Below are 17,257 nucleotides of genomic sequence, written 5' to 3'. Positions count from 1 at the left end.
TATTTTCTTTCTAATAAAATGTTTTCTTTCCAAGAGAGAACCAAACAGACAAAATTCATTCACTCACTGCACATGGAGTAGTCCTGTTATCTACTGTTTTCTTTAACGAACCAACTATAATCATAGTGTTCGACAAAAGACGGAGGGAGAGAGGTACAGCAATCAAGACAGAGAATACAGTAAACACCACATAAATACATCTTTTAAAGATCCAACTAACATTTTATTAAAGCTCACACAAAAAAAAAATTCAAACAAGTTAAAAATTCCATTTGCATTTCTACAAGAAAGGTTTAAAAGCATGAGATGATCTTCCAGTTTAGTTAACTGATTAAAAGCTTACAATACATTTGTGCAAAGAAAGAGTTATGCTTTCAGCTTTGCATCTCCAAGTATCTGCCTTTACCATGATAACTAAAGCTGAAAACAAATTAATATAAAATTGTAACATCCAAATCCGGTTGCTTAACAGCTTAGCAGGTTTCCCCTGAAAGTGGGTACAAATTTGTATTGAAGCATCTTCTTTTAGTACTCTAAAAGACAGCCCTTACAGTAAATAAAATAACTTTGTTGTCTGGTGTGGGGCTAGGATTTGGAAAAAGACCTACACGAGAAATGATATTATATTTTAATTATTTATTTTTTTATGCAAAGATTCCTTAACTTTTCTCAGTGACATGAGATTCATAAAAGCCATACCAGAAGTATAGTCCTGCAGAAGGGCTCTTTCCTAAACGTGCAGTTCTATTCATCAGTTCAATACAAATGACATCATACTGACAAGTGAATAAAATATAAATAAAGTGACAAACAGAAACAGCATCTAAAGCTTGCAAGATTTCCTCCCCAGTTTAGCTATGACTCAATCCATTTTTGATACACTGTTATGAAAAAAGCAGACTTCTCTAATTTTTTTTTCACAACAGAAACTACTCCTCCACTTCTAGTTCATTAATTTCCCACAGAGTACACAAATCATTTTCACTAGGCTTATGTCTTAAAAATAACTTTGCAGGTAGAATGAAAGCACCAATCTCATTCTTGGCCAGAAAAACATAACATTTATAAAAACAAATTGCTTTAATCTATTCCCACTGGTTTTGTAAATGCTATTTTGTTCATCTTATGATACTAGTTATCTGCAGTGAACTTTAAAAAAAAAAAAAAAGACTGAACATGTTTTACTTTCAGACTGGTTGTATTTAACATCTTTAGAAAAAAAAATAAAGTTTAATAATGTTATCACAATTCATGAAAGAATGCCATTTTAACACATAACATCGCAATGTAAGAGTTAGAACTGCAAACCATTTCAGTATTATTACAGATTTATCAGTAGAATGCACAGAACTAGATTAAGTCTCCAGAAAAATGCAAGTGCCTAGAAGTCCACTGAATGATTGCAGCAACAGATTATGCCACGGAAATTACATAATTGTAAGTTACAGAAGTCAACATTCATAAATTTCTGGCCCAACCGACCCTCTCAGACCTTAAGCCTTTGGAGTCTTGTCCCACCACCCACTACTTGTACTGGACTCTCAAACGGAAAATGGCAAGTGTTGGGACACTGGAGTCTCTTAACAAGGCAGCATATGAAGAACAAGGATAAGCACAGGACTTTACTCTGAAATTTAAGACATGACCTCTAAATACAGTTCATGAAATTGGCAACCATTTCATTCTCTAAACGTCCTCAGAAAAATAAAAAAAAATGAAAGCAAACATTAATTCAAGGGCAACATACAAAATGACATCACATATCACTGAAAACTAATCATAAGACACTCAATTTATTATATGTGGATGTGCTATGACGTGCCATGTATGGCATCCTTTTCTGGATTAGCTCCTCTGCTTTATGCCCAGTGAGTGCTTACATGTATACCTTCACTGACACTCTGCTATGGTGTTGCATTTGCTACATAATCTTTTCAGCGATGCATCTGTACTGCCATGTCCCTGAAATTACATGCCCCTCGTGTACTTGTCATTTCTGTCTTTACAAGACTGATTTAGAATACAAAGCAAAGTCAACATCTGGACCTTTTCAATACTGTTTTTTTTTTTTTTTTTTTAAAGTATACCTCACCTTTGGATACCATTCCAAGATTTTTACAGGATATTTGTTTCTGACCAATTATGACTGCTGACCACTTTTTCAGGCCCCTGATGTCAAGTGGTCAGAGGTACAAATCCCTCTCCTGCTGTGTACTACATTCAGTAATCACAACTCAATTTTTGGGCCACTGTCCCAAAACTTATGGGTTACAGTTTCTGCAATCACAATTAAACAGCTATGGGTCTAATGGACTTGTGGATGGACTAACTTCCACTTCTTATGTTAATGTTTAAAATTTGTTTTCAGTTTTGTATTATGTGTAATTTGTACCGCTAAGCTTACTGGCTACAGTTTTCAACTTGTTTTGGACATTTTTTTTAACCGGGTAACCACCCACTTACAGAAGAGAGTAGGTGGGTATGAGGATAGGGGTTACTATTACAATTATTAGGTAGTCACATTTCATTTTAAATAAAACCAAGTGCAAATCTACAGTAGTGAAATTCAGATGAGATCACCTGTATCAGATTTCAAGAGTTGTAATACCAAAGTATTCATTCTTAACGACTGGAAAGGCCCATATAACACCCATGAAGTACTCTTACCCAGTTTTCTGTGATTCATATACAAGCAATTCCTTCCAAAAACACACACCCAAAAATACAAAATCATTCTTTAGATTATAGATTAGATTCATAGATAAATACTAGGCTAACTGCCCTTGCGAACCACTTTAAGCCTAGCCAATTATCCCTTGTGAGACTCAAACCCTGCACCTTGTGTTTGTAAGACAAACACCTTAACCATTAGGCCACCCTCCTAACCACTGTTGAATGTGCACCTCTTTGCTATCTGCTCTACTAAGATACTACAAAATATTTTTTAACACCTGAATATGCACTTTTAAGCTAAATTAGGATAGTAAACATTTGAAAATTTGAAATTATTTATGTATTTCGTAAGTTAAAGAAATGTATGTCAAATCAATGTTCTGTTTTTTGTTAGTTTGCAATTCTGAGAATGGAAACATTAAACACTGGCAATCATACTATAAGCACAGGTTTTCAGCAGGAAGCACACAGAATCATTTTGCCTTGGCAAAACCCACACGGTTATTCTCACGGTCAAAGATGCTGTAATACTGTCCAATAAAGACATCTCCAAGGATCCAAAGTGGGCCAGCAGGTGGTGGAATATCTAAGCCTAGAAATCCACTGAGACAAATGCTCACACCAAACTGAGATTCCTGGATGTCAAGAGAGGGAGAGATTATAAAAGACAGTCAATATGTGTTGAATGTGCTCAAGCAAGACATATTAAGATGTAAGTTCAGTACAAAGTAATCCTCTGTAGGAAAAAAAAATCAAGATTAACTTCTATTCCTTAATTTATAGACATGTGATTTATAACCTAGTTTACAATCTCCCATATCTCACTGCAGTTAAAAAGATGACATTTTTATGTTAAACTGCATCAAACACTATTAAAGCAATAGGACAGGACTGCCCCACACACCCTGACAGAGAAACTCCCAATTGTTCAACATACTCTACAGTCGCTTCTTAAACAGCTATCTACTTGATGAAACCTTCGGAGATGTCTGCTGCCACGCCACCATCAGTTTCCAACATTTTCTTCACTTTTAGTTCAAACAAAGCATCTGAGAATTAAATGCACTAGGATCACAGACAGAAATATTATGCATTACTTATTTACCTTTGTTAACCTGTGTAGAACACTGGTATTAATGGATTATTTAAAGGCTCAGACCAGATGTAAACAAAACAGGAGGTATACATTCACATAAGACACTGCAAGCAAGCAAACGACAATGTGGTTAACGTGATAGGAGAGGAAAAACAACAATCCATATCTTCTTAAGGAAAAGATTATAAACAACAAATAAAGCACAATATTTACATATGACACAAAGCAATAAGGACATTATGAATAGTGAAGATGAAAAAGTAGAAGGGAATGGATAGGAAGAATACACAGAGACATGGCTGAGAGAGTAGATGAGATTGTGGTATACACTTGTTGATGGTAATACAATAATGGGCAACACCCGCATTTTCGTGTCCCTTTTTTGTTATTGTTATTAGTGGGGTTAAAGAAGTTTGTCCCTTCCAATATATTCTTGATGTTACGTCCCTTCCTATATACACATTTAAATGGATTTTCAAAGATATGATTTAAATCAGACAAACTAGCAAATGTTTTCCATTCTTTACTAAGAATACTTCTCACCAGATTACTCTCCCAGTCAAAAGTGGTAAACATGGCAGACTTCTTTAACCCCACTAATAACAATAACAAAAAAAGAGACACAAAAATGCGGGCATTTCCCATATTATATTAACATCAAGGAAGGTGATTCTATTCCTTTGAAAAAGAGGAACAAGTATATTACTACTCAAGGTTTTGCCAGCTGTAATACCACAGGAGTGATTTATATTGCTACATGTGAAATCTGTGACTCTTTTTACGTTGGCAAGACCAAGAGGAAATTGAGGCAGAGAATTTACGAGCATTTATATGAGATAAGGAAAAGAAAAGATAATAATGCTCTGTTTAAACATCAAAACAACTGTGGCAAAGCTAAATTTCAGTTTTTTGTCACAGTAGTCCCACGCGACCCCAGGGGAGGGCCTTGGGAGACTCAGTTGGAATACAGGGAGCTATATTGGCAAATTATTCTCGATGCAAGTTCTGCCCCTGGTTTAAATTAAATGTTATCCTTGAAACCTGTGCTGAAATTGAGATCAGCTAAATTATAGTATGTTATTTTTATAATATTTATATTTTTAAATAATTTTATATATTATATATGCAAGCATTTCATGGTTTACTTTAATAATAATATATGTATTTATCTTTTAACAAGATGAACATACATTTAATTCAATATACACAAGATGGTGCTATTTCATTGTATTTTGTATTCAATTTAGCTTCTGCTTTTGAAAACATTTTTAGAAGCATTTCAGATTTGTGCTACTTATATTTAACAAAGCAATTTTAACTAAGATTTATGTTTGAAGCATTTTATATAACAATATATATATATATATACATATCTATTTATTATAGATACTTTTGGTTTTAACTTAGATTCATTCACCTTTAAGGTTCATGTGTTTTAATGCACTTTGCATGTGTAATTGAATTTGTTCACTCATTGGTTCATTTGAATTAGATTAGTTTATTTATTCATCAAAGGAAGAGAGGTTAGGTATCTGATGAAGTTATTGTGACGAAAACGTATGTGGATTAACTTTACAGCGTTATTGTGCTGTTGCTTGTGCTTTGCAATTTCGTTTGCTGTGCTGCTGTGATTTAGCTTGCTGTGGATTGTTTTTGTGCTTGTTCATTAAAGCAGTTGTCTGTTTTGCTGAGCTCTTTGTGCGCTTTACTTTAGGTTTATAAAGGTAATTAAGCACAATCTACAAGCCAAGTGTTACTTCATTCATATGTGGCCTCTGAGGGACTGGAAAAAAGGCAATCTACTTGTATTTTTAATAAACATCTGAGAGTAACTTTAAAATAGCAGCTAACAAAAAATGTGTTTCATGCGAAAAATATCTAATGCTACTTGTGTTTTCTTACTTTTGCTCCAAAATGGGTAAAACTTGGCTAAATTTCTTGAAAAAACATGAACACTTAGACGGTGGATTACTTGAAGCATGAACTTATTCTTCATAAAATGATCTGTAAAATAATTGGAATGGTGATTAACATGCCAAAGCCTATGAACAAAAGGAAGAGAAAAAAACTACACAAACAAGAACAATTCTGAAACAAAAACAGACTGCAATGCAGCAGAACTACAGAACTCACTTGACACACAGCAGCCTATCAAATGAAGGCTTTAACTGAGACACTTTTAATATCCAAATTCACAGTTATCAATATGCTTAATCCTGAGCAAGTTAGAATAAAAATGGTTAAGCAATCCCAGATAGTGTATGTGAAAGATGCATTATGTGCTTGAAACCAGCCATAGAAGAGGTCTGAAGCCACTGTAGTAAATTGCAAAGGCATGTACAGCATATGGTATGCAAAATAATTAACTGCAAATACTTCTAGCCATGTCTGACACAACTGTCAGCTTCAGAGTGGCTAAGCAGAAAGACTGCAAAGGATCTAAAACATGTAGGGCAAAGCAAGATAACTAAATAACCTTACATGCCATAGAATATGCAAGTGATCAGTACAATCTCCATAGGACTAGCATGATCTGGTAATATTGCAATGTACCACTAAGAAGTTAAGCAGCACAGTTCTCTGGCAGCTGTGACCTATCAAGTTCAGAGTCCACAAGTCGCACATAAAAGGAGATGCAACATACCAGAGGTCAGGAAACAAAAGCACTGATAATCACAGCATAGCTCTCAGATCAGCCATTTAAACAGAAAAATATTCCTCAGATGGTAGCAGGATGACAGTGACTAAGTGCCAAGAATTGTCAAAAAGTGTCTGCCTGCAAGTGAAACATTATGCCAATATTATGCATTTAGAAACTGCAACCTACTTCTTATATAACAAAGGGGTTAACAAATGGAGAAACAAAGTCCTTCAAAATAGCAAGAACAGCCAAACACTGTTTCTGTTTCACTGACTCATATAAAGTCCACGTATTCACAGAGGAACTGACTGCCACTATCCTAAGTGAAGAACAGCAGCAGCTGCTCTTGGTGGCCAAGCTGTGACTGATTCAATAGACATCTGGATACAGAAAGCCTACAAGTATATTTTTGGCACTTAATCTGCTATCAGTGATAGTCAACAGAACTGCTGCATTTTTTAATTTGCTACAGATTGCTTTTCTTGGTGTCTGATTTTGTTTTCTGTTTTACTGATAGTCAACAAAATCTATAGTGCTATTACTTATTAGTTTGATATTTCTGGTCACTGTCTAGATCCTGTTCAGCTGGTTTCATAGCGGGGGTTGTGTGACCACAGTTTTGTGTGTTATCTGATTCCCTGATGCTCTTAAGCTTTCCTTTATACTACTGTATAAGGAGTTACAATTCTGTGAGACAGTATTAGTATCTTAGCTGCTCTTGGTGGCCAAGCTGTGACTGATTCAATAGCCATTTGGATACAGAAAGGCTATAAGTATATTTTTTGGCACTTAATCTGCTATCAGCGATAGTCAACAGAACTGCTGCATGTATTAATTTGTTAGCCATTGCTTTTCTTGGTGTCTGATTTTGTTTTAGTGAACAAAACTGCTGCATTTATTAATTTGCTAGAGATTGCTTTTCTTGCTGTCTGGTTTTGTTTTAGTTAACAAAACTGCTGCATTTATTAACTTGCAAGAGATTGCGTTTCTTGGTGTCTGACTTTTTCCTACCCTCCCTCCCTATTGGTGTCTTAGTTCTTATACTTGGTGGCTTTGCAGTTGCCCGTCCTTACTGCAAATTTGATCTGGGACACTCCTGTCAGTCTAGTGTCATTAGCTTATTCTACCCAATACAGAGAAAACATCTGAGAAAGCTAACCCACTTAGGTTCTTAACCTTGAATTATCTTCTGTTCCTCCTTTCTCCCTTTTCACTTTACTAAAAAAAAAATTCTAAGCTTGTTTCCTGCCTTTCCTGTAACTAGTCTAGTCCAGATACAGACTTGCTGTACCCAGGACTGTAAGCTTCTGAGCCCCACAAGCCTTTCTGTGTTGGAGGGAAGCCATCTAGCTTATCAGGAGTTGTGGTAAGCACTTGGTAGCCTATCTACCACAAGAGGAGTAGTCTCTGGCCCAGAAATTGTAGTATTGGCCGTTTGGGCAGTTTTTCCATCTCTTTCAACTTTCTGGTTTAAAAGCCCGCATTTGCGCTTGTTTCCCGCCTTTCCTGTAACTAGTCTAGTCCAGATACAGATTTGCTGTATCCAGGACTGTTTGTAAGCTTCTGAGGGGTGTCAAAACGTCTGCTCTTCAATTTTTCCCTTACATCTGCTAGTTCTTTCCTTTCCTGCACTTTTACAAGCTTATTGGTCTAGCACTTTACCAGACTTCTTGTAGCAATTATTGTGGCACACAAAACTGCTACCAGCACTAAATGTTCCACAAGGAAACAGCTCCTGTACTTATTATTAATGCCCACCCCTCTAGGCATGTCTAAAGGTCAGTTCCCTGTGCTTTCTCCTATTAATCATGTACACTGACAACCCTCTCCGCTTACCTCCTAACACTTGCACTTGCGAGGGATTCACTTATACATGCAAATTGGAAGCCATGCACTCTCCAGTCAAGACTGGGACAGCTGGTCAAGAGGAGAAGGTCAACACTTGCACCACACCACATGGAACACACAGCCCTCCAGAACACACACCAGCACTGTCTTCACAAAAACACAAACCACACACCAACCTTTGCGAAGGCTCTCAATAAAAATCTACCTAAACAGCAGAGACCTCCAAGGCAGAAATGCACAAGACCACCAAAACACACTAATCACGAGCCACATAATTCTCCTAACCAGTGAGCCACTCAACCAAAGCCCCTAAGGCAAAACACACTAGTCATAGGAGACTCGATAGTGAGGTACACTGATGTTCCACTCACTAGGTTGAATAAGGAAAGTAACAGTCAGCTGCCTGTGAGGTGCCAGGATCCGCCACATAATGCACGCACTCAGGTCCCTCAATGACAGGTACAAATATGACTCTATCATCGTACATGTGGGTGTGCATGACCAATGTACCTCCCTGGACTACATGAATAGAGACATGGAGGAGCTCTTGGATTATGTAGCCCAGGCAGGTAAGACCCTAGTCCTGAGGCTAAGTTTCTGGTGTCATTCTAAGGGGATCCAGTATCTGTCTACCTGGGATGACATGATTGACAGACCTTGATGCTTTGCCAGAGATGGCCTGCATCTGTCACCCCTGGGCTTCCGGATACTGGCCAAGGCTCTTGCCATCCCTATAGTGCCCTTTTTAGGTGGTGTTCCAAAGATCAAATAACCATCATAACAGCTACAAACAAATGCAATCTGAGGGTTATGCTGCTCAATGCTAGAAGTCTAAATCCCAAAATGCACTCACTTGAAGCACTCCTTAAAACGGAGAACATTGACATTTGTGCTGTAACAGAGACCTGGTTCAAGGCAGCAGAAAGCACTCCTGCTCTACCAGACTATAACTCATTCCATACCTTTCGGCCCCAAAACTTGGACAGAAGCTCCAAAGGTGGTGGTGTTTCCATGTTCATAAAGGATGCGCACACCTCCAGACTGGTAGCCCAACATATCGCATCAGAGATACTTCAGGTGCAGCTAACATTGGGTAAGACAGCAATTCAGATCGTAGCCCGCTATAGGTCCCCAATCATGTCCTAAGACTCTAACTCCACATTCCTAAGCACTGTGGAGAATATTAGGGTCCAACCTAACACTCTCATACTGGGCGACTTCAACTACCCCTCCATTAACTGGGAAAGCCAGTCATATACCAATACACTTGCCCAACGTTTCCTGGAATTCATTAATTCCAATGCCCTGGACCAGCTCGTTCTTACCCCCACCAGAGGTAGCAACATTCTTGACCTGGTCATTACTAACATGGGTGACCATTGCTCTACACCATTAGTCAACTCCTCCTGGGTTAGATCTGACCACAAACTAATCACCTTGGAAATCCACATCCCCTCCCACCCATCCCACAAAGGTAACCACTATGAAAAACTTCTCCAAATCTAACTTTGGGCTCCTAAAAACAGAGGTGGTTAACTTCACGGCATCCATGCAAATGGAGAATAGCTGCATGACCGCCGAATCATACACCAATGCACTGTATGAACATGTACACAAATGCATGGATCTCGCCATACCCAACAGAACCAAGATGCTCTCCTCCAAAAAAAGGAAGCCAATCTGGTGGTCCCCTGCCATAAATTCTACAACAGAAGGAGGAAACTACTGCGGAATAAGGTGAAGTCCCAAGACTGGAAAAACTCCCTTATCAGCCTCAATAAAAAGTTGAGATCCCCCATCAAGTCCTCTAAAGCTAGCTTTGAAAACAGAATTGAAGCAGATAGTAAAGACAACCACAAGGCCTTCTATAGATATGTAAAGAATCTCCATGGCAATACCCAGATTTGCTGTGAGTTACTGCACAATGGTACTTCCTATACCGAGCCAACAGATATTGCCAATATACTGGCCGACAGACGCAGTGCCAACTATACCCTTCTCTCCCCCACCAAAGGACCAATCACAATACTAGTAGACTGCCAGACATCCAGTATTACTGCTACATAGCTTAAAACAGCACTGTTCAAGGCCAAGAAAACAGCTTCTATGGGACCGGACAATATTCCTGGCTGTGTTCTACATGAACTACAGAGTGAACTGGCACCTCACCTGTGTGCCCTGGTTCAATCACAGCCTCACATCACGCTTTGTCCCTACCGAATGGTGCACTGCTACAGTCATCCCTCTCCAAAAAGGAGGAGCGACTACAGACCCTAGGAACTATCGCCCCATTAGCCTGATGAGTCTGATATGCAAAGCTATGAAATGCATCATCATGGACTAATAAACAAGGATATAGGGAATCTCCAAACTCTGGACCCCGCACAGTTTGGTTTTGTGAAGGGCTGACCATGCCTGCTCAACCTGGTCATCTTCTCTGAGTCAGTCATCAGAGTTGTGGATGATGGCAAGGTGGTTCATACAGCCTACCGTGATCTGGCCAAAGCCTTTGATACCATTCCCCACTCAGGAATCATAGAAAAACTCACTAAGCTAGGCATCAACCCCTATATCACTAGGTGGGTTGCAAACTGGCTCACAGATAGAACCCACAGTATGAAAGTAGCTGACTCCAAGTCAGACTGCCGACCAGTTACGAGTGGAGTCCCAGGGTTCGGTCCTGGGTCCTCTCCTGTTTGGTATCTACGTCTCTGAATCCAGGCCAACATGAAGGGACTCTGGCTGACAAAGTTCGCAGACTATCGCAAGTTGAGAGATATTAACTCCCAAAGTGATGTTGACATCATACAGAAAGGCCTCACTGAGACCAACGACTAGTGCCAGAACCATGGCCTTAAGCTTAATGCCAAAAAATGTGTCATCCCTCTTTGGGAAAAACCCAGTTCCCACGAATTACCACATCGATGGTAGTCCACTGAACACAGAAGGCATTATAAGAGATCTGGGAACACAGATTGACAGCAACCTCTCTTTTGACCACCACACTGCCACTGTGGTCAGAAAGTCCTTCTCTGTGCACATCTCATTACTAAGGGTTTTGCATCCAGGAAAAAAAAAAGAGGTCATTGTCTCCCTCTACTCTTCCCTCATTAGGCCAATCATCGAGTACAATGCCCCATTTGACATGTACCTCACTAGACACCTGCAACAACTGGACAGGTCGCAAAAGTACCTCACAAAAAGGATCCTAGGCCTTAAACACTTGTCCTATATGGACAGACTCAAAAAAACTCCAACTATTCTCTGCCTCATATCGCCTACTTAGAGGCGATCTCTGCTTGACTTACAAAGTCATGTCTGACCCAGCTCTGTTAGAAATGGTACATCTAAAGAAATCCCAATCTCTCCGCACCACATGCTCCAGAGACCTCATCCTCATTACCACAATCAACAGAACAAGCTGTAGGGACAGGTTCATAACCCAGAGACTGCCCATGCTATGGAATAGACTTCCCATACATGTCAAGCAGAGCACTTCAATGACCCTCTTCAAGAGAAATCATAATGAGTGGATGAGAAATAGAAAATTCACCCCCAGGGATCATTCCAGTGGCTCTGCTCGACAGAGGCACTGGGAACCAAGGTCATGTGGCACAATGCCAGAGTAATCCTATGGGATAGACTTGTAAAGGCTACAGGGCAATTAGCCTAGTACACACCTATGAACCTATAATGTAGTGATACCATAATCCTCGCCACTCTAATGATTTATACTACCGGAAGCACAAATACGGAGAAGAATACAGGGGCCAAACTGGAAAGAGTAAAAAGAAAAGATGTTCCATCTTAAATGTCACTCTCTGGGACCAGTCAAAGTCATAAGAAAGCCAGGTCAAAATTGTAGTAGAAATGCCACAGTACAAATTAAGCAAGTTTAGTAAGATTCCATGATGTATCACATCAGATACAAATTAAATATTTTGGAGGACCAGAAGCAAATAAAAAAAACTGATTCGTCATCAAGATGGCAGCCACTCCAATAAGGTATCATTAGAAGATGACAGGTACTTTGGTAAAGGCAAAATCACACAAAAAATCTGGAATGAAACTTTTAGACTTTTACAGTAAACAATCAAAGAGATTCATACTTCACATTTTTTCCACAGATACAGTACTTAGTTCACACTAAAAGGATACTAAATAAATAAAATATGTAACAGGAAATATGAAAACAGAAATCTCTCTCTTGCAGCATGGATTGCATATGGCAAGTGAAAATATTTCTGATACACATACAATGGAAAAGCTGGCACTTACACAGGTACTCATAACCATACAAATTAACACCAGTACAGCAAGTGAATGGAAGGTGATGGATATCCTAAGTGATGAAAAGAAAGTACAGGATTTTATACATAGTCGTAATTAAGATGACGGGGAACGGGGCTATCCAAATGAAGACATTAGCTAACACAGAAGATACCACTATGTGGTTTAGACTAAGATGGTCAGTAAGACAGTGGTGTGGAATCTGAGGGTGTTACATTACTCTTAGCTGGTGGAGAAGATTAAAACCAAGTTAATGCTTAGAAGGAAAACCCAGATGAAGATCTAGATATTGGAAAGGATTTGGGATGGCATATTCAAGGATATGGATAAAGGTCTGTGGAAGATTAAAGCGGGAAACTGTGAAGACTAATGAGAATACACTGAAATGTCAAGTCCAGCATTATGGGCTAATGAGGCAGACAGGAGGAGGTGCAGAGGTACAAGAAGCAGCAAACATGGAAGTAAGCAGAACAGCAGCAAAGAAAGCGAAGGTAGCAAAAGCGCTAAGTAATAAGGGGCAGAAATGCTTAAACCAAAGACTAGACGGGAAGGTTTAGTAAGGGTGGGATAATGGAAGACAGCAGAAAGAGGAGATGTAATAAATGCATACATTGCCTCATTCTTCCTTAAGAAAAGGGAAGGAAGAATGCTGTGTTTACAGGGAGGTACATCAGAGTGGGAAAAGCAGTGAACTGTGTTGGAACAGAGGTAGAAAGAGTGTTAAGAGCAGTGGGGAGATATCAGATGGAGGTGGAGAGGCAACTGACTGTTGTTCAGTAGAATAAGGTACAGGGATCTTGGCTGCATCCAGGGCCACCAGGAACAAAATAAAACAAGAATGTGGTATCACTGTAACAGAAGGGCAGCAGGAAAAAAATATGCTGAAAAACAGGCTGGTTAACCTTTTTCATCATCTTGATTACAGGGATGAAGATCACATAAAAATTGCTTATGTTATGCACTGTCTGATGGCATATTAGCAGTGTATCTAAGAAAAAAACAGAATAAATCTTAGTTTGTAATATGGCCACATGCATGCTGTGTGTATATGCTACATGCTTCATACGCACATAAAATTAAATTTAACAGATGCAAGATGCTTTGTTTCAGAATACATGGGAAAAAGCTTTCAGAAATAAATTAATATGGAAGGCACAATCCTGTAAAGATGAAAGAGACATGGTACAAAATTATGGAGCTTTTCGCCCTGGGCTTCCTATGAAAAAAAAAGTTAGTACTCAACATAATGTTCCATCTGAGTTGTTGCTTTTCATTTGTCTTCAACCTGTGGGAATATGGAGCCGGTATGGATCAGACTCGGCTGGATTTTCCAGCATTGGAGCCAAGCTCCTCCCCTACCCATAATGCCCCTGTCTCCCTCCTCCCCGCAGATCGATTTTGCTTCAGACCATAGTATCTCAGCCTAACCATATGTATAAACCCCTGGCAATATCACCCCTTAGCTCACTAAAGAAAAAGGGTTGCCAAAATAGGGGGCTAGGACTCTTTCAGCCAGTCCACTACACAGCCCACATAAGGCAGGGGAAGGAGAGAGGGACAGCTGGAGACAAATGAAAACCAACAACTCAGATGAACATTAAGGTGAGTACATAACTTTTTAATCTGAAGTTGTTTTCATTTGGTCTTCACCCTGTGGGACAGAGTACCCAGCTACTAATGAACCCTGGGAGGTCGTCATGGAAGGATGTTCTGAAGCACAGCTGAGCCAAAGGATGCCCTGCCTCTGGAAAGGAGATCCAACTTGTGATGAGAGATGAACGTATGTGATGACTCCCAAGTAGCTGTCAAGCATATGTCATGTAAGAAAATCTCAGACCAAAAAGCTACAAAAGTAGCTACAGCCCTGGTAGAATGTGCCCTGACATGTCCAGGTGGGATAAACCTTTGGTTCGCTAGGACAACGTAATTGCCTCAGAGATCCAATGAGCAACAGTTACCTTCAATACTCGTTTTCCTAAGAAAGGCTTAGAAAAGGAAACAAAAAGCTGATCAGACTTGCAAAAGGATTTTGTGCTCTGTAAACATAAATGCAGTTGTCTGTGAACATCAAGTAAGTGCAATTTATACTCTCTCTTATTCTGGAAATTGGGAAAGATGACGGGGAGATTGATGACCTTGTTAATGTTAGATTCTGATGCCACTTATGGAAGGAATGAGGGATTTGTTCTTAGAGAAACCCTGTCTTTATGAAACACCACATAAGCCAGTTTGACAGATGAGGCCTGGATCTCCAAAACCCTCTTGGCCGAGGTAATAGCGACCAGTAAAGCAGTCTTCCAAGACAGGAACTGTAAAGTCAACTGCAGCTGCAGGCTCAAAAGGAGGAGACACCAAAGCTTGTAGAACTAAGGTAAGATCCCAAGGGGGCGTTGGGTCCTTAACTGGTGGCTGAAGTAAAATGTGCCTTTCAGAAAGGCTTTACAAAGTTTGGAAGAAGCCAAAGAAACCGAATTCTCTCCTATATGAAAACTGGATATCACTGCCAATTGCACCTCTACTGTAGAATCACCGGAGCAGGAAGGCATCCATGGTCACCAGGTCGGGAAGAATAAATGGACAGCCCTGAAGGAGATCCAGGGACTGAAGCCACCAAAGAAGCAAATCCCTGCATGCTCGTGATAACTGAACTAGATGAGACAACGGCAGGTCTACCAAGAACCACTGGACAGAAAGAGTCCATTGGAGAACAGTCATGTGGAAGCGAGCCATTGGAATAAGGGTAATTGTGGCCGCCATGGACCCCAATACTCGAAGAATTGAATCCACAGGGGGACACCATGTTTGAATAATGCAATTGACATAATGTTGGAGGGATAACAGTCTGTCTGGAGTTGGTAACGCCTTGCTCTGGATAGTATGCAAGCCAGGCCCAATGTAATCTAGAACTTGAACTGGTACCAACTGGGACTTGTTGAGATTGATTGTTATACCGAGGTGGTGAGCAGTCTTGAGAAGGAGATCCCTGGATTGACATAGAAAGATGCCTGGAGGGAGTGGAAAGGAGCCTGTCACCCAGGTAGGGGAAGACCTGGAACCCTACAGTCGCAGGTGAGCTGCCACTACTGCCATCACTTTGGTGAACACCCTGGGGGCAGTCGCAAATCCAAAGAGAAGCACTTTGAACTGATAATGGCTGGCTCCCAACTGGAAGCAGAGGAACCTCAGAGAACATCTGTGCATCTTGATGTGATAGTGCACTTCTTGTAGAGGTCCACAGAGCACATCCAGTCGTTCATCTGCAGAAAGAACAGAATGGATTGAAGCGTGACCATCCAAAACTTTTGTTTTGGCAACTGACATGTTTAAGGTTGACAGATTCAGGATGGGTCTTAAGTCCCCCACTTTCTTTTGCACTAAAAAGAATCTGGAATAGATGCCTGATCCGAATGGGTCTGGGGGATGGGCTGGATGACTCGTTTTTCGAGCAGCCTGAAAATTTCTACTGCTGCCTGCTCCTGTTACACAGGTGGGATGTCCGCGAAATGTTTTGGGGGGACTGGGGTGTGATGGAAGGGGATTGAATAGCTTCTGGATATGATCTGCAACACCCAATGATCATTTGCGATACACTCCAGGCTGTTGGGTGAAGAGAAATATGCCCCTGACTGCCTCCAGGGACAAGCAATTGAGCAACCCTTCAGGGCTGCTGTGAGGGTCTGTCCAGGAGAGAATCCTGAGACCTTTGGTTCCTCATGCCCCCTCTGAGGGCGGTGTCTATCATATCCCCCTCTGCCTCTGGGGGAAGATGAGTCCTGAGCATCATGGGAAAACCCCTGAGATTTTGGAACCACATCTTCTTCACCCTGCGCTGATTCCTGGACAAGGATCATTGTGGGGTTGAGAAGTGAATCCCTACAGCAGACAGGGTCTTCTTGTCTTCCTTGCTCTGGACCAATGTGTGTCTACTGGGGGTATTTGTAAATGACTCCTTGAAGGGCTCAGAGAAAGCTCAAAGCAGAGCCAGGTGTGACGTCTGATGGCTACACCTATTCCCTCTGCCCTAGAGGCACCTTCAGTTGCATGTGACAGGAGCCTCATGGAAGTATTGGAAATGGCAGTAAGGGTAGAAACATGGGAGGAGAACACCTTCTCCTCTGCCGGCATCTACCCTGGGACAGACTCCACAACCTCCTTGACCAGGTCCCGCTGCAGTCTGATGACATGTGCGATGTAAATCAGCGCATGCAAAGCAAACATGGCTGAGGCATACGTCCGCTTCCCAAAACGATCCATGGCCTGTCACCCTCAGTCTGGTGGATATACAGAAGAACTCTCCTGAGTGAATTCCTTCTTAGTAGCTGCCACAACAACCATGGCATCTACTGGGGATCCTTCTACAAGCATTGCTTGTTAGATGGGACTCTGAGAAAGTACAGTTGTGTACCTACCATAAATGTAGATGTTTGAGTGTATTCACTGTTGCAGTCATTGCACTTGGGTTATCCTGCTGGCAGGCGACCCGTAGTCAGCCCGAGTTCCAAAGTCTTGGTCCGGCGTCGGTTGCTGTCGCCTCTTCCCTGACGTCAGTGTGCCAGGGGTATAAAAGTTGCAACAGACGCCATTTTCTTCAGTTTTTCTTGCCCCAGATATCAGGTGCCCCCAGACAGGAAGGCTGAAAAGATAAAAATATGCCAAACAAGTATGCATATATTACTATAAACATTTCCTTCATCTACAAGCAAATACAC

At 40.6% G+C, this 17,257-nt stretch overlaps 1 protein-coding gene across 2 annotated transcripts in view; it reads right to left on the bottom strand.

Annotated features, from left to right (window-relative positions):
• Window positions 1-201: 201 nt before the first annotated feature.
• Window positions 202-17,257, bottom strand: part of NAPSA (napsin A aspartic peptidase) — a 776,864-nt gene continuing 759,808 nt past the window's right edge. For both annotated transcript variants that reach the window (XM_044059077.1, XM_044059078.1), the window contains one exon: window positions 202-3,308. In XM_044059077.1, the coding sequence (XP_043915012.1) occupies window positions 3,147-3,308 (162 nt within the window). In that variant the 3' untranslated portion in view covers window positions 202-3,146. The remainder of the gene's footprint in view (window positions 3,309-17,257) is intronic.

The sequence above is a fragment of the Protopterus annectens genome, chromosome 17.part0 (genome assembly GCF_019279795.1).
Source record: "Protopterus annectens isolate FY-2018-M chromosome 17.part0, PAN1.0, whole genome shotgun sequence".
Lineage (NCBI taxonomy): Eukaryota > Metazoa > Chordata > Ceratodontiformes > Protopteridae > Protopterus > Protopterus annectens.
This window is presented reverse-complemented; position numbering and strand designations above follow the sequence as displayed.